Source organism: Scomber scombrus, chromosome 2 (genome assembly GCF_963691925.1).
Source record: "Scomber scombrus chromosome 2, fScoSco1.1, whole genome shotgun sequence".
Taxonomy (NCBI): Eukaryota; Metazoa; Chordata; class Actinopteri; order Scombriformes; family Scombridae; genus Scomber; species Scomber scombrus.
The window spans coordinates 13441245-13465308 of record NC_084971.1 but is presented as its reverse complement, the minus strand read 5'-3'; the positions used below and the strand labels follow the sequence as shown (position 1 = coordinate 13465308).

The 24064-nt window shown below is 38.7% G+C and overlaps 3 protein-coding genes across 6 annotated transcripts in view; 1 reads left to right on the top strand and 2 right to left on the bottom strand.

The window, feature by feature from the left end:
* helz (helicase with zinc finger) overlaps positions 1 to 841 on the bottom strand; it is a 59780-nt gene extending 58939 nt beyond the window's left edge. The window contains exon 1 of one of the 3 annotated variants that reach the window (XM_062428092.1): positions 809 to 841. The gene's annotated coding sequence lies outside the window, so the exon portion shown is untranslated. Of the gene's footprint in view, positions 1 to 322; positions 346 to 474; positions 498 to 808 lie in introns of those variants that run through there. The other 2 variants (XM_062428091.1, XM_062428093.1) reach the window with 2 other exon arrangements.
* Positions 842 to 2941: 2100 nt separating this feature from the next.
* psmd12 (proteasome 26S subunit, non-ATPase 12) lies at positions 2942 to 11504 on the bottom strand. The gene is made up of 11 exons (XM_062440253.1): positions 11325 to 11504; positions 10026 to 10085; positions 9569 to 9697; positions 9161 to 9268; positions 8860 to 8964; positions 7655 to 7804; positions 7330 to 7464; positions 6359 to 6471; positions 5975 to 6149; positions 3772 to 3849; positions 2942 to 3542 (listed from the first exon to the last, which is right to left on the bottom strand). Exons 1-11 carry the CDS (start codon positions 11430 to 11432, stop codon positions 3333 to 3335), a joined length of 1371 nt encoding a protein of 456 aa, XP_062296237.1. The 5' UTR covers positions 11433 to 11504; the 3' UTR covers positions 2942 to 3332.
* Positions 11505 to 18358: 6854 nt separating this feature from the next.
* Positions 18359 to 24064, top strand: part of LOC133991310 (cytoplasmic phosphatidylinositol transfer protein 1-like) — a 79200-nt gene continuing 73494 nt past the window's right edge. For both annotated transcript variants that reach the window (XM_062429820.1, XM_062429822.1), the window contains exon 1: positions 18359 to 18598. In XM_062429820.1, the coding sequence (XP_062285804.1) occupies positions 18551 to 18598 (48 nt within the window). In that variant the 5' untranslated portion in view covers positions 18359 to 18550. The remainder of the gene's footprint in view (positions 18599 to 24064) is intronic.

Here is a 24064-nt window from a genome sequence, read left to right as displayed (position 1 = left end):
AAATAGTTTGGCGGGTTTCACTGAGTGGGCTCCTACTTGTTTTTTTCCCCGTTTTTAGTGTCCTTTTTTTGGATCCTACCACAGGAGCTACTGTTTAAACTGCTCCACATTGGAGGAGGTAGCGGATTTTCTAGCTGTGGATGTTAAAAACAAATCGCTTGCTACCATCCTGACATAACGTTATTTGGCAGCCGTGTGCAGGAAACACGGCTACAAAACTTTCAAATTTCTCTTGAGCTCAATCAATAGATCATCAAGAGAGCATACACTTTAAAACACAAACGTTGCAAATGACTTATTTCGTCTTTTAGCTTGTACTTACAGCTAGCTGTTTTGTCTGGTAAACTTGTTGTGACTGTTGCAAGTCTGAACGATGACGGCAGCGTTGATTTACAAAATCCTGAAAAACGTCCCCATTGTGCTTATTAACTCACCGTTCACGTCTGCACAGGGTTAACAAGTGTTGCCACTAACCAGAGTATGCGTACCTAACAGTTAGCTTGCAAGCCAAAACACGGCCTTTCCTGGCACCAAACTGGCAAGCTCACAGCAAGAATAGCAGCCTGGTTTGTTCATGTTAGCATGCTAGCTAGCTAGCTGGCTAGGTTCGCCGAAACAAAACGGGCTCGGGCCTGCATTTTTGCCACGGTGTTTAGGCGCATATAATTGATATGACATCGTACTGTTATCCGTGCATGAACTCAAAGCTTTCGTCAGTATCCTAATGATTTATGGAGGGGATTCGTGTCAGTGGTTTTGTAGTGAAAGAGGCAACTGAAAGGTCTGAAAATGGGAAGTCAACACTTACCTAGCTTTACTTTCTACGCCATCTTGGATCCACTTGTCAGACCATCGCAAAGCATAGTGGGATGTACTGATCTGAAGGTTGAGAGGACTGGTGTGTGCGTGCGTGCGTGCGAGTGCGAGTCCATGTTTGTGTTTGTGTGTGTGTGTGTCCTCTAATGGCAGGGGTCTTTATTGTCACAAACTGTTTGTCTTAAAATACTGTGTTTTTTTCTCTTTTAAACATATAAGGGGTGATGGATTATTATTTACTGTGCATTCCAATAATATGCTTTTAAATTAATGAAAAAATAGAGGTAAAAAAATGAATTTTGTATTGTGTTTATACCAGTGGGTCATTAACTTGTTTATATGTATAAATGATATAAACCACAGCTATGACATTTTGCTCTGAGCGTGTCTTTATCCCACAATCACAGTGGCTTATAAAGTTATATTGGCATGAGAACTAAAAAAAATGATGCAATATATCCTTTGGTTAAATATTGTTTTGGTTTCCACTTCAAACATGTTGAGCAACCAAAGTTGGATTTCAGAGCAAAGAGGGGAGCTGTGTGTTAGGAAAAGCAAAGTCTCCGGTGAATTAAACCATACTAATTCAAAATGTATGGGTATTTCAATAGTGTGTAAGGTGTGTGTGTGTATGCAGAGTTTAATTATGTGAGGAATAGACATCACAAATGATACAGATTCATTTGCATTTTCAAATCAGCGCATGAAAAACTTGGTAACAAACAATGACATTTCAAAACTGTAGAGGTGCAGATTGATCTGAAATTTACATTGTTAATGAAAGGAGCTTTACTTAAACATTCATTTTATTAGCTGATTGATTGAAATGAATGGCAGCTGTTTTGATAATTGATTCATTGTTTTTTGTAATTTTTCCTAGTTCCAGCTTCTCACATGCTGCTTTTCTTTGACATCTATGGCATCAAAATTCATATCTTTGGGTTTTGGACTATAGATCAGACAAAACAATGAGTTTGTATACATCTCCTTGAGATTTGGGAAGATAAAACGTGCATTTGTCACAATTGTATGACAATTCATAGTCAAAAGATTAATCAATTAATTGAGAAAATAATCAGAAGATGAATCAATAATACAAAATACTGTTAGTTGCAGCCCTATTTTCAAGTAAGGTTTCATATTCTTTCTTCATAGGTTTTCATAATAATCATTTCCCTAATTTATATTGAACATTTCAAAGCCAAAGTGCTTTACATAATTTAAAAATGTAAATATGCAGTGCTGTTACATAATAGAATGAATATAGTGCAATTAACATCGTACAAGATGTTTACTGGAACAATGCAAAAGGTCAAGTGATGCCTTGTCCTACATTATCCTTGTTAACTCAATGGCAATGACCTCAATAACCCCAAATACTGTCCAGGAACTATAAGAGTGAACAGTCACTCCAGCCTCAGCCTTTTATTTCTCCACACACATTTACTTCACTGAATTTGTCACTTGCCTGTAGGTGATGGTTAAAGTGCCTTTTGGTGTGCCTGGTGTAATTCTATTACACTGAGAACACTGTAAAAAGGTCAGTTATGGTAGGTGATCCCTAACACCTTATTAACTTAGTGTACAGGAAAGGGAGCTGAGCTAGTCTGCCAAGGGTTGAGTTGTTGAAAACCTCAAACACCATAGCCGAGTAGCACTCCATCATACAAAAATTAAACACCTTAAAGTACAAATTGTATAATAGCTGGAATGCATCCTCAAGCACTTGTAATGCCTCATTTTGTTACTGTAAAACCACTTTTATGAGTTTTCATTGTTGTTCAAGTGTTTTAATCTGCTGTTTAAAATTTGATTAGCAACCTGGGTTATTCTGCTCTCTCCACCGGTATTGTCAGTCTTGTCACCACAATAGAACTGAAACACTCCATAAACTTCATCAAAAGAGACATTAGTTTCTTTCCAAAAGTATGAACACTACTTAACTAGTCTCTCATTTTATGTGTGAACATTAGATAATATTTCTGTCAGTTATTTTTTCAACTTTTAAACAGAACATATGGATGGTGTAATTCAGTCATGTACAAAGTCCTTAATACTTGACCTTAATATTTGTGATAATAGAATGTAACCCGGTCAGGTTAAATATTACACTTAAATACATCTGTTACACAAACATGAAGAGTTTATTGTTTATATTGCCAAGTATACATTTAAAAGTTTTAAGCCTGGCTTTCAAACTGTAAGGAAAAGGTCAACTACAATATAATCTAGGAACTAGATATATTGGAAAGATTGTTGGAGAAAGAGGGGAGGAATCATTCAGTCTGTAACTGACAAGAGGTATGCAAAGAAGGGAGGTGCTCTTGTGTTTACCTGACTAAAAAAATGAACAGTTGGGGTGTCATGTATGTGCTGCAGATGTTTCCTCCAATTATATGACAATGGAGTAATACTGCATTCAAAGTCCGCTGATATACTGTATATTCAAAGACATTCCCACATAAAGAAAAAACAAATATGAACCAAAACATGAAATAATGCACTTTGTTCTTGTTTCACTGCAGGTTATGGATCATTTCCTCCTTGGCAATGAGATGTGTGGTCTTGTTGACCAGAGACATGAGAGAGTTGAGTTTGTGCGACCAGTCGTTGAGCAGGTCATTGGGATCTTTGGGCCTTTGAAAGTTGATGATTCCAGCCAGCCGGTCAACCTTAGCGTAGATGGTCTTGTTTACAACTAGGCTGGAGAGGAACTCCTCTGATTCCTGATGAATATATGAGCAGACAGACATTATGTAAGATGGCCCATCACGATACATCCTTTTTACCCAAATTTAACCACTCGCTCTACTTGAACTATACATGCAGAATTCGAAATGAGAAATTGCTGGAAAAACATAAAATAACAAACCATTTGATCTAACAACAATTTACTTTCTGTGCTGTAAACATAAGCGTAATTTTGCAAAAGCCAATTATTACAACTGTGCTTACGTCAATGGAGAGGTCAAGGAGTCCGGCCATCCTCTTCATTGTGATTCTGGTGTAATATTTGGCCATTATTCTTATGTTCTGGGGGGGGGAGATAATTTCATAAATATACTGCAGAAGAATAATTGCATACATTTTTTATGGATAGAACACAGGGACATTCAGGTCACATCAACAGCTACACTAGGAAAACAATATTCATGAGTGAAATTCAAGCATCTATTACCAATATAATTAGAGTAGACTTTATTATTGCACATGTCTGTCTGCCAGTGCAGCAAATGAATCTGCACTGGGCCTCATATCATTATTGCTGAATAATTAGTGTTAAAATCAAGCCTAGGTTTGGATAGCTCAAATGCAGCTGAGAATATTTTAGAAAATGTAGTAGTTTAATTAATTTCACCCACGTCTACCTGCTGTCAAGCATGACGTCAAGCAAGCACAAAGAAATTGTCCAACTACCCTGGATATGAATGTTTCAGTTTGTGAGGGAAATGGTTGTATGAATATATATAAATGCTTGTGTGAACTTGTGAAAGGTTCAAATGCTTCGTGATAGTCATAGAAATCATGTTTGTGTGTCTGGACATTATGTTCCTGGTTGAAAGAGAAATAAAGAACATGTTTATGAACATGTCTGGGTATAATCATGCATAGAGTAGTCACATCACCTAGATTTTGGTGTGAAACAGATTAAAAAGTATTCGCCCCACTCTTCAGGGCTCACTCCTCCACAGCAGCTCATATGTCTGTATCGAGTGTGAATGTGCCATGCTCTGGTTTAGGGATGTCAACAGTTAGCTGTTAATTGGTTAACCACAGAGAATATTTTTGACTGGTTACACTTTAGATCATTATTTGTTCACATCACCAGACAGACAGTCTTTTTGAATGATAACGTGCCAATGTAAAACTGACTCCTACACAGAGTGCTGTATTATGGGATGATTGTAGCCTTAATGTTGCTAGGCTATCTAGTGTCTTAAAGTCTGTTCATAGTGAGTGTGTGTTAGAGCCAGTCGGCACTAAAAATGTTTCATTAGTCCAGTTTAACCTGCAGGAGTTTCTGAATGCCTTTGTATCGTGTTTTTCTGCCAGGGAGGAAATAAATTCATGATGAGTGAAAACAAGTCCAAAGCATCTTCTGATGTCTCTACTGCACAGCTGCCAAATACCACTGTGGCAGATGATAAGGAACTCAAAAAGACAAATGAGCAGTCTTATAAATGCTAAAAGCTGGGGAATATCATTTTTGACTGCTTCCAAGAGCCTCATATGAGAGTGTTTGAGTATGTGACTATACTATGATTTAAGTTATATTCAAAAAGTAACAATGTTCCAAAAAACATTTGTTGGAAAAGGAGGGGGTAGTGATCTTTTGATCAAGGTCACCTTATATTTGAGCCAATACTATATTGAATAGTGAATATTTTTAAATCCAGGTTAAAAACACTTCTCTTCTCCTGTGCTTATGATTGAAAGCACTTTCAAAGCACTTTAAATTTTAATCTTTCATTTGCACTCTATGCCCTTTTAACGATTTTAAAGAAAATCATTATTTTATGCTGCAACCTTATATTTGAATGCTCTATTATAGTATTTTATTTCTCTCTCTTTCTATGTTTCTGTAGTTTGTTTTTATTATTAGTCAATTTTTTCTGTTAAATGTTTGTTTTATGTAAAGCACATTGAGTTGCCACTGTGTATGAAATGCGCTATATAAATAAAACTGCCTTGCCTTGCCTTACTGTTATAGCAATATGCTGTACCACATTAAGAAGCACCGGCTGTCGTGTCAGAAGATGGCTCACAGTTGCAGCCAAAGATCATGTCGCTGCTTGCCGAGTGGAGACAGAGTGATGTGTGCTGGTCATCAACTGACAGACTAAAATGCTGCCAATCAGTGTGGAAGAGGGTGAAGGATTGAAAGAGCTAGTTTGGCTCCTCCAGCCCAAGTATGTTATGTTTACAACAGCTACTGTGACTAAACGCATTAAGGAGAAGAAGGATGAGCTAAAACTCAAGCTAACCAGTTAATTACAGATTAATTGGTGTCAGTCTATTGAAAGAAAAATTAAAAGAAACTGACATCCCTACTCTGACCATTAAACAAAGTGTGACAAAACTATATCGCAAGTGCAACAGGTAAATTGCCACACCAAGTTCCAAGTGAGGGGACTCAGCACTTGACTCTTTGACTTACATGCTCCACCACTCTGTTCTTCAGGTCCTTCCATCTTTTCTCCCCTTCTTCTGAATAAGAGAAGACATCTGTGGTGGGACTGTCAGGCGAGCCCTCTCTCAGCTCCTTGCCATAATCCTCCACCAGGGAGGCCCAGCGCATCAGCTCCATAGTGGTGAACTGCTTTAGGAGGTCCCTGGGAATGGAAGAGGAATATATTAAAAAGGTTCCTTTGTGTTCACACCTTGCTATAGATGGTAATCACAGAATGTCATTACGTGATATGCATTGTCATAAGTGATGACAAGGCATATCCTCTTTTAAGATCACATTGTCTAAGTCTAAGAACTGTTTGCTCTTTCCATGATGAAGCCAACAGGCCTAGGAGCACAGAGTATGTCTTACTTGTATTTAGGGATTTCTTCCAGTTTCTTATCTTCACTGATTCTGTGCACAAGGTCTGACTGCTCATTGTCGTAAGGTGCGAGGATCACATACAACACCACACTCTTCAAGGCCTGAAACACAGACATTGATTGGTTTTCAAACACAGTGACACTTACATGGCAAAGTATAGTCTGGAAACAGATATTGCCAACTATTCTGTGTTCAATCATCACAGTTCATGAAAAACGGCATTGATCAAAAGGATGTTCACATCCTGGATATGTGTTGGTCTGACTGAAAAACCAATCATAACTGCAGTTTGCGCAGAAGTCTAGATTTTACTACTACTACTGTTTATCAAGGCAAAGTGCAGAAATATAGTGCAATAGAATTATTTTAAAAACACATTTGATAATCTGAACCATGAACTGGAAACACTTTCCGATACACATTCACATTAACAACAGGAAAGGTTTTCAATTCTATCCATTTGATAAGCCAGTGGTTAGGGTTAGGGTTAGTTTCAATGAGTCAAAAACATCTTCCTAACAGCGAGCAAGCATTTGACTGTCACGTTGCATCTTTTTTTTTTTTTACTGGAAATGACATACAATATAACCAACAGTCACTTATCCAGAACCTTCCAAGTCCCTGACAATCTCCTTCCAGCCAGCTGCTACCTTATTTAGGTTTTTACAGTGGAATGAGGAGATATTTTAGAGAGAACTCCTCATTTCAACTAAACAAATCAGCTGTTCCTCATCCATGAAGTGCTTTCAACACGAGTGACAGGAGGTAAATAGAAACAGGGTGTTCGACAAAAATTCAGCTAAAAACAGTGCTCTGCATCATGCTCAGCACCAGTTAACAAAAAAGTTAAAAACAAAACAAAATGGTTTTTCACTGTCATCACACTCAGTTAGGACACAGTGTAACTGTGTTTTGAACACAGTCACATAGTATGGTGCCTTGAAAGAAAGTCTGTGTACCTGTTTCCACTTGCTGCTGTCCTCCAGGATGCATGGGGTATCATAGATGGCCCGATAATGTTTGCAGATAGACAAGTAGGAGCCCTCGTGCTGGTCCACCTGAATCATCAGGTTGTAGTACTTCAGCTTCAACTCCTGAGTGGTTCAAGAGATAAAAAAGGGGAAGTTACAGTATTCAATTACACCAAGCAACTTCCAAAATCCTGTTGTAAAACTGAACACACAGGCCAGTCACCAAATACTTAACATCAGTGGCTGTAAAGCCAATGTGAGTAAATCATTTTAAAGTATTCAAAAATAACTTTTTTTTTTCACTGCCTCTTACCTCACTTCCCTCTTCTTGGAAGAATTTGGTGTTGATCTTCTTGCTGATGATCTGGGTGCGAATGTAATCCTTGACAGCAATGCAAAGCCTCATCTGTTCCAAGATAAACTCCACCTTCTCCTTTTTCTCCATAGAGCCATACGTCTCCACCTGAACCGCAGAAAAAAAATATTATGAGACCGTCACACTTTCATTTGTTTAGTAACAAAAAATATCAACGTTGCCAAATCAGTCAGTTAAAGGGGGAGCTACTTTGCTGATTTCCAGCTCTTTATTTATTTTCTTTTTGGACCCCACTAGAGAAGCTCTGCATGACTCACAGTTCAAAAAACTTCTTATTTATCCTATACTGGTCCTTTATGCAGCCCCTCAGCTCAGCCTTAAACTCTAAAAGGCAATTTAGCTCCAGTCTCTTTAAAAACATCCCCCACCCAATGAGCCACTCTGTTCTAATTGGCCAGCTTTCCATAAGCCTACCAAGGGTTGGTTACATCAGACTAACTGCTGGTGCAAACCCAACATGTCCCGCTTTACTAATCAAAATCAACTAAAAGCTTTCAAATGACTTAATAACAGGACACTTTTATTGTGAAGAATGCACAGAGAATTAAACATATGGCGATATTTTTGGAACTCTTTGTTCAGCAAGTCAGTTAGAGGTAATGCAGGGAGGAATAGCACAAGGACAAGCAGTCACAGTGATGATGATGTTGATGAAGAGCTGCAGACAACCAGCACACCTCCAACAGGTAAACTACTTATTTTACTTTGCCCTGCTGGAAAAACACTCAAAGCACGACAGCTAGACTCAGAAGCCTCAAAACAATGGAAATACACCATAATGTTAGTGAAGTGGAGCAGTGAGCTTGCATGTTGTGTTTGGAGCAGACGGCCATATAAAGAATTCCGTCATGAGAAAAAAACAAAAACAAAAAACATTAGAAGCCAGTGCTTTTTGCTTACAGGGATTGCTTCTACATAAGATTACCTTATTATTTTATACTTTGGCCATGTTTAATATGAACTTTTGACATTGTAAAATTATATGTATATGACTGCAAATATACGTATAATATGTCTCCTTTAACGAAAGGATAAAAAGAAAACATCTGCAAACATAGATGTGTGCTCATTTGTCCCCATTTGTCCCCATTACTACTTTACAGAGTTTTCTTTCATCCTAAAATGTAAAATCAGTTTCTTACCTGCAGCTCCTGAAGAATGGCAGCTGCCTCTTTGACCTCTCCACTCTGCTCCTTAATACCAGCCAAAGTCTTCGTCAGCCTGGCACGCTCAATCTCGACATAGATCTGTGAGGAGGACACGTTTGGTGTATTAGCACAGAGAAGGGGGCTTATATCTTGAGTGAAACAGACCCTAACAAATTGAGTACATTTTAATAAATCTCATTGTTTCCTTTACTGCATGAAGGATGAACATTTCAGTGATTACACATAAAAGAGTCTAGCATACAGTTATCGGTTACACACAAAACACATTGCAGACCTTGCCAGCAGTCACAGTGCGAAGCGTGTCGATCAGTCGCAGCTTGATAGTCAAATCAGTCACGGTATCCACATACTTGTAACATTCTTGCACCATCTTGGCAACAGCCTGATGAGACAGAGAGCACAACACAAATGAGAATGCATGTCTCAGTAATAAGAGCCTGACAAAGATTTGTAAAGTAATCATATTTGTTTGAAATCCTCTAAATGTATGACAGTATAAATATTTAAGACAAGTGAGCATAACATCTTGACGTAAAACAACAGTGTTTGGTATTGGGTAGTGAAGCTTATAAAATTACTTTTGGGGGCACAAGATCAGCTAGGTTCTTACTGTTGGACAGTGAGAATACGTTCAGACAACTCTGGTTGAAATGAGCCATCCGTGGAAAAAGAAGCATCTGACCTGTTTGAGCTGACTCCTCCTTTTGGAGAGCAACATGATGTTTTCATTCAGGGCGTCCCAGTCCTTCGCTTCATGACACATCTGGACCACAGCCACAAGGATTCTGGAGGTGGACACCATGTCTGATGCCTGAGCGGAGGCATATAAGTAAAAACATAAGCTAAAATAAACACATATACATACCTACAACAACTCTATTGTATACTTTTTTCATGTACAATGTTGATAATGGGGACCAACGATTGTCATGCAGATTTATAATTTTTTTAATAGGTAAACAGCTCTAAGGGGTTCAGGGTTCCAGGATTCTATATTTTCCAGGGTGAGCAAGGATCGATGCTGAATTGGACATTTTTAAGATATAAATGATAATTATGATATTACGATTTTGAGGAGGAACTTGTAGTTCAAGTACAGGGAAAATAGATAAGTTACACTACCTTACAGAGCCACTTACCGTTCTGGTTTGCTTTTCCAATGACAACAAGCTCTCAACAGCTTCCTGCAGCTTGCCCTCCTACGAAAGACAAACTTAGCATCAGTTACACCCAACGGTTATATGATTGGACTTAACCACTATTAAAAGGCATAGGCAAGGTGTTTCGGTTTAACAAGTGACACTGTTAACTGATGAGTTTCAGCCGAATGTTGTGGTTTCTCACAGTGAGTGTTGTATTATATTCGATGACCTACGAGATTCTGCGACCTGCAGTGTTGAAAGTAGTACTGAGATCCTTTAGTTGAGTAAAAATAACCTATCATTACCACTATGTAAAAATATTTCATTACAATTAAAAATCATGCATTTAAAATCATTCACATATTGCCAGCTAAATTGACTTAAAGTACTAAAGTAAAAGTAAACCCCACTCATCAGTATTAATACTTTGCTATATTTATTTAATATGTCAGACACTTACTAAAGTAAAGGATCCGAGTACTTCTAAACCTGCAGGTCACATAATCTGATCTGTTCACTAAATAAACAACAGCAGCTGTTGGAAACAAGAACAGAACATGTAGGTGTCCTCGTAATGGCCTTCGTTTTTACTGTAATCAATTTCAAATACATAAGCATTCACTAAAGTTAAATAGAGCCAAGGAATACGCATCCATCCCTCGTAGCGTTTCTTGTAATGGGAAACAAACTGTATCCTTTAAGTTTGTAGCGTAGTTATAGCCTATTTTAGGATTTTATACCGTTGTCATCAATCGTAAAGTGGTCCATATTCAACAAATTAACACATATAATGTCAAATTCCTGCTTTAAACTGCTCTAATATTCGATATGTTCCCCATAAACCAAATTTTAAAACGACTAACGCTTCTTATTGTAAGACAAAAAAGGACCAGACGAATATACTGTATTGAAAATTCAAAGTAAGAGAATGTAAGGCTTTTATGAGGACACCTGCGTGTTCTGTTTTCAACAACAACCACGGACACATAAGGCTGCAAATTGGTTACACTGCAACACCATGCTAGCAAGTTAGCTGAAAATGCTGCCAATGACTGGACTGCTAACATTACTAGCATGCTAGCGAGCTTACAAACATGGTGTTTGAGGGAATAAAAGCAAAACATCTGTGAAATGGAAAAATAACATCAACAGTGAGACGTCACTTACACTCAATATACTGGTTATAGGAGGTGTAGCGCTAAAGCGAGTAACGTTACATGTTAGCTTAGATGCTAACACACTGTTCATAATGCACCATGACTCAGCCGGCGCTGGCCTCCTTCACTGCCCGCTTACCTTAGCCATTTTCTCGCACTCCGGGAGACGTTGGTCTACAGTTGAACTGTAGTCAACCTCCATCTTAACAATCTTTCCATCGGATCTTTCAGATCGCTCTTCAGACATATTTGCGGTGTAGGGTTGACGATAATGTACGCTTCTCTCTTTTCTTTTAGACTCAAACCCAGCCTAACTCTATTTTGCTTGTCAAATGAACGGAGCAGGAAGGTGGCCAATCAGAGGACAGAGCCAAGCAGCTGTCCGCTGAGCCTGAAGGACCCAGAGAGGACCTCCCAAAAATAATCAGGCGTTTTAAAAGCCTGCCTTCGCTGTGAGTTGTTTATCAGTGTATATCTCTATCGAAACATGTGAATACAATCATGATCAAATGCTAACTGTAAGTATACAAAGGAAACCACTGAAAATAACGTTCCGTGGCATTAAACTGTAAACAATAAAATAAAATAAAATCTGATATTAAAAAGAGTAGATAAAATAAGTGCAGACTCTTAACTATAATGTACACTCACTGGCTTCTTTATTAGGTACACCTGTGCAATCTAATTCAATCCAGTACAACAGCTCTGCTATAAATTATACATTTATTAAGCTTATACATTTTCCGTTTTTGTTGACATTGTCAGGAAGGTGATAATTCTGCTTTATGTTTATTATTGAGGTCATTTTGGGTGATGGGGATGTTCTAGGCCGCCGGGTACATTATATTGAATGGTGTTCCTTATATTTTGTCCACTCCATTAACATACATGAGGTGCAAAATATTACTCCAAAATATAACACCATTCAATATAATGCACCCTAGTACACCACCACCACTTAGTATGACCTCAGTAATAAACATAATGTAAAATGATCATGTTCCTGACAATGTCAACAAAAAAAATAAATATATAAACTTCATAAAAGTAGAATGTATAGCAGAGCTGTTGTATTGGATTTAATTAGATTGCACAGGTGTGCCTAATGAAGTGGCTGGTGATTGTATATAATGATAGTGGTGTTTAAAGTTTTGATTTTACCATTGTTATGTAGGCTTCATTACATGCCACTAATGTCCTGCAATGATGGCCTACATGTATTTTAATGATGACTGTTTTTAGACATGCTGTTGATATCTTTAGTCCCATCAGTTTATATCCTATCTGTAAATCACGTTTCAAGACAAAGTATGACAAATTTGTGACAAAAGTGTGACAAAAGTGTTTTTTTCTTATTCAGTACCAAAATGAATGAGCCAGTTTAACTGTACATTTTAAGAGGTACCTTTTTGGAAGACACTATTCTCTGTTTCACTTGCAAGCATATAAAATGAAATTAGAGTTTAGATGAATTGATGTGAGGAATATAAAGGCAAGCAAAAAATAATATTTAAGATTCTGTGCACCATCTGCACCAGTAACTATAGGGCACTCTGGTGTGAGCTGAGGAGAGGTAATTTGCTTGACCTAGAAGAGCTGCCCAGTATGACTTCTTCCCATAAAGCCATAAAACACTGGCAATTCTTTTGCATTTTTTGCTATCTTAATGATGTCAAGGACGAGTTTGATGATGGGGCAGAGGAATATGTTATTATGAGAGTATTGTGGCAATGATGACAGTGCTGATGACAGTAAATGATGACAGACTAACAGTAAAAACAGGATGATGACAATGATTGAATATACAAATTCTGAAAGTGTTACACCTGCCCTGCATGCATCAGTCAGTCATAGTGGAAGAAACACTTTGTGAATGGACATTGAGTATACAGTATGAATGAATACGGCATGCAATAACCACAGTCCACCAGTAGGTGTCCCTTTAATGTCTGCATTGTGCATTCCTGTCTTCACACAGTTCCGTGCTTTTAAAGGCTCCAGTGCCCCCATAAATAAAGCTAATGTGGGTCCGTGATTTTCCTGCTCATGGCAGAAAGCCCCAAAGCCCTGAGCCAAAATCAGTCAGATTCCAGTGCAGGCTCAGTATCTAGACTTTTGAGGCCTGAAAAACTGAACATGACTCGGATCCACTGAGAGGAAGATCAAATATGAAACAAGAACTCTGACAGCAAAGGTATAAAAATATTGTGCTTTGAACATACTTTTCAGACTTCAAAAACATCAGGATGAGCTCAGCTGAAGAGGACTAATGGAAGTCTTAAGTGGCCATCATGACCATCATGATCATCAATATTATATTTCCTCAACGCGATTGATGACAATACCAGGCTGATACCAAGCATTGAGGTTCTGGTTGAGCCTTACTTTGCTATTTTTAGCTCAGCTGATGTGGACGGTTATCGCTAAATAACAAATATTTCTCCTGCTAATGTTTTCACTTCTCTTCTGAAATATGGGACACAGGCAGGCCTATTCAGCTATATCAGGTCCTACAGATTTATTAGGTATTATAGACGCAATGTAGGAGTTCAGGTGGCATTGGTTTCAAATCAGTACAGATCTTACTGAAATAGTTGGGTTATCATTAGGTCATGGCTAGTTAACTCAGAGATTCCACTCACATGAAAGCCTGTCATTGTCCCGTGGTCCCCTTAAACTCAAGGGGTTTAGGTTAAGGTAAACAAAGAAAATCAGAAATTAAATATGGTGTGGTGTTTTAAAAAGCTCTTCCTTGTGTTATGCGTCAGAGAAAAATGAATGAAAAAGTTGTTTGATTGCACATCCAGCTTTCATTGTGTCAAGAGACAATATTAAGAGAAGTCTCAAGACATCTCTTATTCATCTCAGACATATATAGACAGTTTCAAGATGTCTTAGGATGTCTTTGTAATACTGGCAGCTTAAGACATTCAAGGACCTCACGGCTGCTTAGGTTTTCCCCTTTTTACCCCCTTGTCGTTGTTGCAATTTGTTGACTTGCTATTTAAAAAAAGAAAATCACATTTAGCTCAGACTCTTAAAATTAAAAAAACAAAATGGTGTGGTCCAGTAGAACATATATAGTAAGTAACGCAGTAAGACGTTTATATTGTATCAGCAGCTTATATAATAAGCAACTCTGACTGAGTGACTATAGTCCATAAGCTTTTGTGCTTGCCTTCATTAGCACACCATAACTGTTTTGAAACTAAATGTTTGATTACAGTTAACATTCATTTTGCATTTTGGATACATAACTTGTAGCTTCCTGGGGTCTGTGTGACACTATGGTGTTGATAGTTGCTTTCTGGCGTCCTATTATGTAAATTCTGTAATTGAAAATGTGACTAATGTAATCCTTAATGTCCATTTAATGTACTTTCACACAATGTTAGGCCATTTTCATGGATACACATAGGCTTTAATATAAGACTGATGTGCTAATGTGTGTTAATGAGACTAATCAATCAGGACTGGAGAACAGTTTGCTTGAGGAAATACGTGCGATAAATGTTGTTGTATCCTTGTTGTGGACACACCCGAAACAACTGCTTGTGATTTAACTTAACTGACAACTCAATTTTCTTTGTTAGTTACGCTAATGTAAAAGGGAGATAACAGCCTTTAATTTAATTAAAAGCCATTGTGTTTTGCGACCTGTCTCCATTATTGTGTGTCACACAAACAATTGGTGAAACAAAAGATATTTTACTTGCATTAGATTATTTATTCATTAAAGTATCATGTTAATATTTTTTTTCATGTAAAGGCAGCAGTGTAGTTGATGATGTGGGAGAACCTTAAGATCCTGTACACCCAGTTTGAGAATGAAGTGTTTAAATTCAAATGCTGTTTCACAGGGTTTTTTCACTGCGGAAACTGGGAGGAAAAACTGAATGCTTGCTGACAGTGCAAAACACTGTTTGTCAGCATCTTCAATACAGAAATATAGAGCGTGAATTTTGCTGAGTAGACCCAAATAAATTACATGTGTCAATGAAGCCAGCAGCACAATTCCTATCACAATTAAAAGTCTTTACATTGTTTCCTGTTTTTTGACAAATCAAAAAGTGCCATCACAGACACTGGTTTGTCTCACTTGTCACTTAACTGCACTCTTTAAGTATTACCCTACCAGGCACGTATTTTCTTCATACTTGGACAGCAGAATCTGCGTTAGCAACTTCAGTGTTTGTTTGTGGAAATCCAAACCGTGTCCAGGCCTTAACAACAGCAGGTGGGAATAAGGTATATATCTATAACAATGTCAGCTGATGTAATTTTCATTTGCCTACTTCATGTAAATCAAGCATTCACCTTGTGAATGACCAGCAGTTATGCCTACTATCTCTGCACAGAGCAGCCATTTATACATATTTCTGCTGCACTGGCTCTGCACTTGGATTTAAAATGAAACAATGACTGAGCGATTAAGGCGCATCTCTAATCTGTGGGATACATCAATATGAAACAAATCCTGAATTGACACCATTAATTGGATAAATTAACGAAAAACAAAAGTCATAATATCTGATGGTTGCTTGCAAATCCTTTGTATTCAAAGGTTGGCTGAAGTTGTTCACATAATTATAACATCATTGTATGTCCCCTGATGCTCTAGCCATTCCTATATGCAGCCATCATTACTTTATTTGTTTTAGGGCCCTTTCTTTCAAGACTTTTAGTATGTGAATTGCATGCTCTGTTGGGCACAAGCATTTTCAGTGCTTGGCCATAGAAATGACCTTGCTTGCCATGTCTATAATCTTATGTTTGCCATCCTGCTGCATCCTCCTGGATGAGGGGCTACTGTCAGAGTCTGTATCAAAAACAGACTACTATAGGCTATTAGAATGTGTAGGCTATAAGAAACTGATCAGCAATCAGTTCATGAACCTTATCACTGTATCACAGAAAATGTATAAAACAGTCCTTCTTGTCTGCTGATGTCAAACGGGTTATCTTTAGAAACACATTTTAATGTCACTTCTGAAATAAACTGTAAGAGTGTAAGAAAGAGGGGGTTAGTCAAATGCAGTTGATTTCCTGTGCTGTGGTTAAGCCGAAAGATGTTTCCATCAGCTACCGAGTCGTATTTCAGCGGCTGTAGCAGAAAGGGGCGAGGGGGGAGTGTCATGTCAAGTTATGTTTACCACTTCAAATTTCCGACTCTTCTGCCAGCTGCATTAAGGAGCAAAAGAGAAGCCAGCAGAGCGACTGTAGAGATATTTGCCTTGTTTCCTCCTCGAGTCTGCAGACAGTAAAAGCGTTTAAACTCTGAATCTTCAAACAGAGGAAACAACAGTATGCAGTTTTCACGGGACATCGGTGTGAAATTAACACACATTCTCATTGTCAGTAATTTCAAAATTACTTCAAGCGGTGTCTTGAACATGATGTTGGTGATCATCATATACAGTGCACATCCGGTCTAACACTTCAAAATACTTTTCAAAATGATTGAAGAATGACAATGTAATCCGATTATTTATACCACTTCAGTGGTAATATAGGCTGCTACTTTAGAGTAAAATTGCAATTGCCATTGGTAAAAAGTAACTAAGTACAATTACACAAGTACTATACTTAGACACAATTTTGAGGTACCTGTCTGCTACTTTATACTTCCACTCCACAACATTTCAGAGGAAAATATTGCACTTTTTACTGTACTACATTTATTTGACAGCTTTAGTTACTTTTCAGATGAAGATTTGACACAATGGATAATAAAACGATCTTTTAAAATACAACACACTGTTAAAGATGAAACCAATGGTTTCCAACCTTTTTGTCTTTTAAATGTTCAAGATGTAATATTTCACCAAAAAATCTTAATAAGAGAAAAAGTCCAAAAACTGAAAACAGATTTGTGTATCAGATCTTAATTTTTCTTCTTTCCTCTCCTTTTAATCATCTCACGACCCATCAGATTTAGAAATAATACAAATACAAATATGTTAAATATAATTAGTTACTTCATCATTCTGCAATAACTTTTCATAATGTAACTGTCTTTTTCAGTCTTAAAAAACAACAAGTTGGGAAACAACAAGGTAAGATTATTTGTTTCCAGTATAGTTAATTTAGTGTCCATAAACAAAACTAAATAAAGGCACTGCCACCTCGGAAACCACCATTTCAAATCATGGGCGGGCCACCATACTGATCTCTGTACCCTGTCTCTGAGTCATTTTTACTTACATAAAGAGCAGGTCCCAAGGCACCAAGAAGAGTGCAGGGCTCTAAAGCCAATTTGACATAGCTGCTTAACCATGTAATGTCAATGTCACATGATGTTACTGGGCCCAAAAATACTTTTTCCCATAGACTTGCCTTGTAAAAGAGACGTCCGTAAAGAAATTCTGATACAGTAGATTTTTTTTGAGCATCAAAACCCACATGAAATGACTAATTTCCCTATCATAATTTTTTCATATATATGATATCATCTGTGTGGTTTTTTGTTTTTTTGTTTTTCCGGAGGAAGTAGCTCTTTTGGCTTCATGCACCACGGACTGCCTCTGATGCTGTATCCAGTTCTCGTTATACACCCATATGTCTTCCACTGAGCCCATCATGTTGCACCGAACACTGGCTCTACAGAGAGCCTTTTGCATTTTGTGCAAGGTTAGTGGCAACTGTAGATGCTCTTACACTTGAAAGGGGATGATGGGGGGAGCGGCAGTCTGCAACTTTACTACTAGAAGCCAGTAAAACCTTTAAAACTAGGTGGGCCCCAAAATGAGCTAATAATGCAGACCTACCCTAGCTGATTTTCTATTATAGCGGTCCAAATTCCTTGATATCTGAGACACACTGAACATGAGGCCTTTGGGGCCCCTTTTGGATCTCGGGCCCCAGGTCGGTGGTGGTGGACCAGCCTTGGATACAGGATGGCTTCAGGTCAAATACTCTACCCCATTTGACATGTTTTTTTTAAACAGAACAGAGGACACAATATACAACCAGGATAACAGGTAGATTTATAAGTGGTATATTGTTTGCTTGCTTGTTTTTTGTGAACGTGACAAATTGCACGCTCTTATTCTGAAGCCCCAAACCTTGTGTCTTCCGGTCTCGTGTGACGCTTTGTGCGCGCGGCTTGACTCGTCAGTGTGATAGGAGGAGACTAAACTGAACTCAGCTCATTTCTGCTTTCACGTTCCCCGCGGGAGAGGGCGAGCGCTGGTTCTGATGAAAGAGCTCAGTAAGTTGGGCTGAATTTCATAAGCCGGGTTGACCATCTCTCCACATGCGCTGACACGACCACAGATATCACACACAGCCCGTCGGACGGCGGAGGGAGCGTTTACTTGGCAGCATTTGACACATTGTGAATACACACAAGAGAAGAGGGGGAGGATGTTGCTGAAGGAGTACAGGATATGCATGCCCCTCACAGTGGAGGAGGTGAGTTTCCTCCCAATTTTCTACACGTTTTTGTGTCACTTTGACCGCTACTCCAGACAGCTCTGACAGCTAACCCGTTAGGTTTGGTGTTACAGACCTGGGAAGGCAGGAGGTTAAGTTAAGTGTGACAATACATTCAGGTGAAGTAGAAGAAGCGCTTCGTTGAAGACTGAACCATACCCTCATATCTGTGTATTTCTTTCCCTCTGTTATTGCAAAGTCTAACATTTCACTGGAGTCCTTTTTAAACATTCTGCTGAGCCCAAACTGACTACTTTTTCTTTTAAACACCCCCCCCCCCCCCACCCCCCATTGGAAAAAAAGAAACCTTTATAATCCTAATATCTTATTTGAGAAATATGCTAAATAGTTAGTACACTTGTGACTCAATGAAACAATTAAAGGTCCCCTCCACTCAAAAATGTTTTCTCGTTCTTTCAGTGGGATGTTTGAGCTTCACTGTGCTGAATGATTTATGTGTAGTTTGACACTTGAAGGTTGTTTTCACATTTGTCTGCCGAAGGTGGAAAGTTTCTCTGAGGTCCTTGAAAATCCAATTTTAAGGGGTGGACCTGTGAGCATGATTTGTGACATGACAACATTCTTTCGAAGCCAATTTTAATGCAATAGTCAGCTCACACAAGTGTGATGTAGAAATTAGAAGTCTGCAGTGCAGAAACCCTGAGGATGGACTTTACAGTGCTATAAGAGTCATCTTGTGTCCCACATTATTGCATATTTCTTGATTCAGGGATTCTTAATGAAGTAGAGGGAACAGATCTTGTTTCAAGGATTTAAACGAGATGATTTATCACCTTATTTGTGAAAAAACTATATCAGACACACATTATTATTCCAAGTAGAGTATTTCATATGCACATCTTAAAACATGTCTGAAGGGGATCTTTAAATTAAGTAAACATCTATTGTCTCACTGCACAGTACCACAGACACATTATAGAGCATAGTACACAAGCTCTTATCCTTTTTCAGCCTTGTACACACACACACACACACACACACACACACACACACACACACACACACACACACACACACACACACATACTGACACAATGCAGAGCAGGGTCTCTTCACTAAGTGGTTTTTCATACTAATAGTTATACTGATTGATATCAGACAGAAAGACAGAAAGGTCCATTGTCTGTATTCAGCTCATCTTGTCTATGAGGTCTCACGACTAGGTCTAAAATTAGAAGCTCAAGATGATTGCTCTCTTGTCCTGGCATGCTTGACATACTACACAATAGGACAGCACCTTTTTCAGTTCAATCAATTGTTACTGTGTTCATGGCTTGTTGTTGGTGTTCTAATAGCTGACGGTTGGCAGCCAGGTGCAATAATGGTTTGTCTGCAGCACTGACATCTTGTCATTTTACATCTTAAGATCTTAAACCCAGATGAGATTTGGTCTTTACTGAAGAAACACAATATTTAAGCTTAAAAAAAGCAGTGCCAGGGCATTTTCTTATTTGATATTTTTAGGAAAGAAGGAGAAAGATGATAGCAGAAAAGGGACTGGTTACTTTCAGATCTTTTACTGGGCACTCTGGTATCTCACACCAACGTATAGCCTACATATGAATGCATCATGTGTATGCCTGCTTTCTGGGGACTGTTAAAGGTTTCTCAGTGAAATGGAATGAGGTGCTTTTCACTTTGCAACATAGGCAGACAAGAAGGCTGCACATTTAGTTCACATTTGGCCTCATTCACCAACATTTTTCTTCAATTTGTTCTTGAGAAAGGTCCTAAGAAAAGTGTACAACAGATTCATGATGTGTTTTTAATCACAGAATTGTTCGCACCATGTGCGCTTGTCATGTGATCGTAATTAGCACAGGTAAACACCCCACGAATCCCCATTAAAGGGCATGACCACACATTGAAAGTGAAAATCTAAACAGGGTGGAGCACCAGACTCCAAACATAAAAAAACGTAAGTAGTTCTGAAATGGAGGTGCGCTGCAGGAAGTAAAAACCAAACGAGCTGGCAAATTTAGTAGCAACAGAAAAGAAAAATGCATTAAGTGAAAGAGAAGAGTGCACAGCTAATGAAGATAATACAATTGCTTTGATCTTAAATCTGAGGTAAAAAAACCCCCAAAACAAATAAATTGCCTAACACAGAAGAGACACGCTGACCACTGGAAGGGGAAAAGGCTTGCCCAGTATCATCTGAGCTGGACCACTGCATACAATAGGGGACATTATTTGAGAGACCGCACTCTGGGGTGGGCCATCAGCTGAGTATTTGGACACAGACCTGGGCCCCTGTGTCAGTGGTTTTATCTCTGAGCTCATTTCCTTTCTCAGAATCAGAAGCTAAGCTGTTTTTTCAGAAATGATACAATTTGACAGTACATTTTATATAAAAGCTGTAGCTGTAGCTGTAAATCTGTGAAACATGTGACACATACAACATGTAAACACCAGTGTGTCAAACTTAAAGGCAGATGATTAGTGTTCACTTCTTCAGCATTTCTATGAATTTTAAAAGTGTTATCGAAATGCTTAGTTTGCACTCAAAATCTAAACTTTTGCTTTTGTAGTATAGACCCAACTGAAAAGAAAAGGTCACTACAGTGGTTTGATTTTCATCATTTGGTTAGGGATGAACTCCTGCTGACGCAACCACCCTCTGAGGTGGAACCTGGCACCTTGTAGCCAGTACCTTCCTGCAGCAGTACCTCCATGTGTGCACCAAGGTCCTGTTCAACTGCCTCACATCTGATCCCAGATGGTGGTTGTGGACAGATAGCCTGAACACTGGACACAATCTCTGAGACACTTAGAAAGAAATTAATACACATAAAAAAAAGAAAGATATCCTCTGAAACCTGTTAGGTTTTTGAGATTAATTGCAAACTCTAAAAAAATCACACTGTAAATGTCAAAGTAATTTTAAAGCCTTTATATACAAAGAAGCAATTAATTGCAGTGGAATTTGGACAGCAAGTCTGTTGTCCGGTCCCAGGAGTAGGTGAGGACGCACATCCTCCTGTTGTTGTGGTGGCTGAGGGGGAAGTGGTACACCATGTGTCATGGCATTGTTGTGTGAGACACAGCAGGTCAGGATTATCCTACATACAACAATGATAAGATGCCCAAACATTATAAAATGTGAAAATCGTGATAGAATGTGGCTGAGGTAGCCTACAGGCTCTCTAATGTTTTTGAGAATAAAACCCAATTTTTCAGCTGTTCTCCTCTTTCTTCTCTGTTTTATAAAGCCACCTGCTGCTGCAGACCATTGGTATCCTTTTAAGATGCCAAAGGTGTGCTCAATGGTGGAGCGAGTTTAGACATGCTGCTAATTGAAGGACACCTGCCGAGTCTGAGGGTTGGTGAGGGTTGTCATAAATAGGGAGCCAGGACATATTCTCCATCTCTGAATAAAATAAGCGATTACAGGAATAGAAGCCCATTGTTGGTGGAATTTATAATTACTCAAAGATGTGTACCAATGAGCCATGTGTCTCTTGACTGGGACCTGTTCTTCTGTTTTAATAGGGGAAGTTTATGTATTGTGTGGTCAGATTTATTCCATCCATGACTTTCAGGAGAGCATGGCTGATGGATGCCTGTGATATGCCCACTGTGTATCCTCAGTCCCTATGAAATATCCCAGTTGCTAAAAAGCCCAAGATGGAGAGTACCTGCATGGGTAGTGGTGCAGAATTAGGCCGTCTGGTATGGCTCCACAGTGCTGGTCCATAACTATTGGGAAGCTCCATGACAACAGCTTTTGATGGCCTAAAGCATCTTAAGAGGAGCTCTTCACCCTCTGTAAACAGATCCACATGGTCTTGGAGGATGTGTCCCCTGTGATAAAAATATTAATGTCATTTTATAATATTATATGGCTGTAGAATTTAAGAAAACTCAATAACCATTTATTTTGCACAATCATGTCAGCATTGAAATGTGCACAAGTGTGCTCTTGAGTTTGTGCGGATTCTTACCTAATTATATTTCCCAGAAAAGAAGAAGTAGAAGCTGTGTGAAAGCTGTGCAAGTTGCTTTTAAGAAGACATTTCTTAAGAAGAGATTGGTAAATGACGCCCATTACATTTTTGTCCCCCTTGGCTACAACTAGGCTGCCCATGCTATGTTTGCTCATCCTAGGCAGTAAAAGTGACATTACACCACTAAGTTATGCAGCAACCTGTGGTCATGAAAGGAAATGCTGTTTCCGAAGAAAGAGCTCAGTAACATGGGCTGTATTTCATAACTGTTTTTCCACATGTGCTAACACAACCAGGTACATTACACATATCCCATTCTTCAATGCATGCCTAAATACCTTTTGCAGTGAGTGCTAAATCTCACCAGTGTGTTATGTTATGTTGATGTCAGTAAAGCAGCCATGAGCCTGTCCCATGTGTGTATTTCATGCACAGTTTACATCTGTAAGCCCAGAAGGAGTAGCAAGAGCTTTCTTGTTACATCTCTTGAATTTATGAGCAGATGGCTGTTATGAAACGCAAGCGCAGTTGTGTTAAAGGCAAAATCCATGATCAAATTTGAACATTTTGAACACCAAAATCTAAATCTGACTCATCTGTTAAAACATAGATTAACAATTGATCAGCTACATGTTTAAGTTTTGAGTAAATCAAGGATATTCTAAAACTAATCATTCTCCTCTGTTATACTTGTGAATGCACTTTGAATTCATTTTGCTGAATCATGCATCGGACCTTTTTTAAATTAAGGCGTTCCTTATCGCTATGCTGCTGTATAGTCAACCTCCTGTCACTATAAATTTCTACTGAGACAAACATTTCCTTCACAATCGCGGCCAAACTGATACTGTGATATACAGTACACATAAAACTCACGATTAAGCAAATACAACCTGCTGTTTACCAGCTTGTGCCGATTTTTCTTTACTTTGTTTTTGTCAACTGTCGTAGTTCTAAATATTTTAGCAAACAAGAAGGAGAGCTGTCATCCTTTTTTTTTTTTTTTTTGCAAGATCAAGCCCCATTTGGATTAATCCCAGGAAGCAGCTTGTCATTGTTGTTGACAGTCCTAACTTAGAGACAAGTGTCCTTCGGGGCGCATGTCAGGTGGGGTTTGTTCTTATCGTGACTGCACACATTGAGCTGTGAGTGTTATGTTTTGGCTTCAAAAGTTGTATCAAAGTTTCCTGCCTGTCAAGAGGAGAGGAAGGAGGGATGGGTGGAACGGATGGATGGTGATTAAGGACAAACCACTGAAGGCTGACTGTTGGGAGCTTGAGGGGAAAAGGACAGAGGGGGGGAAAAGGATGGCAGAGTGGATGGAAATACATGAGGGAGGAGTGGGGGTAATGCAGGAAGTTGTGGGAGTTTTTTTCTTCTTCTTTGAAATTCCCCAGGGTCATGGACTAATACACTGTGTGTGTGCTTAGATTTGGAGTCATGGGGACATGCAAGGTCACGTCTCTCTGTGTATTGT

Bases quoted from the DNA above. Each gene is read 5' to 3' on its own strand.
- psmd12 (XM_062440253.1), bottom strand. From the start codon at position 11,432: ATGTCTGAAGAGCGATCTGAAAGATCCGATGGAAAGATTGTTAAGATG. The intron at 7,805-8,859 runs GTAAGAAACTGA...TCTGCGGTTCAG, and splicing joins CCATTCTTCAGGAGCTGCAG to GTGGAGACGTATGGCTCTAT. The intron at 3,543-3,771 runs GTAAGCACAGTT...TATATTCATCAG, and splicing joins TCCTTGACCTCTCCATTGAC to GAATCAGAGGAGTTCCTCTC.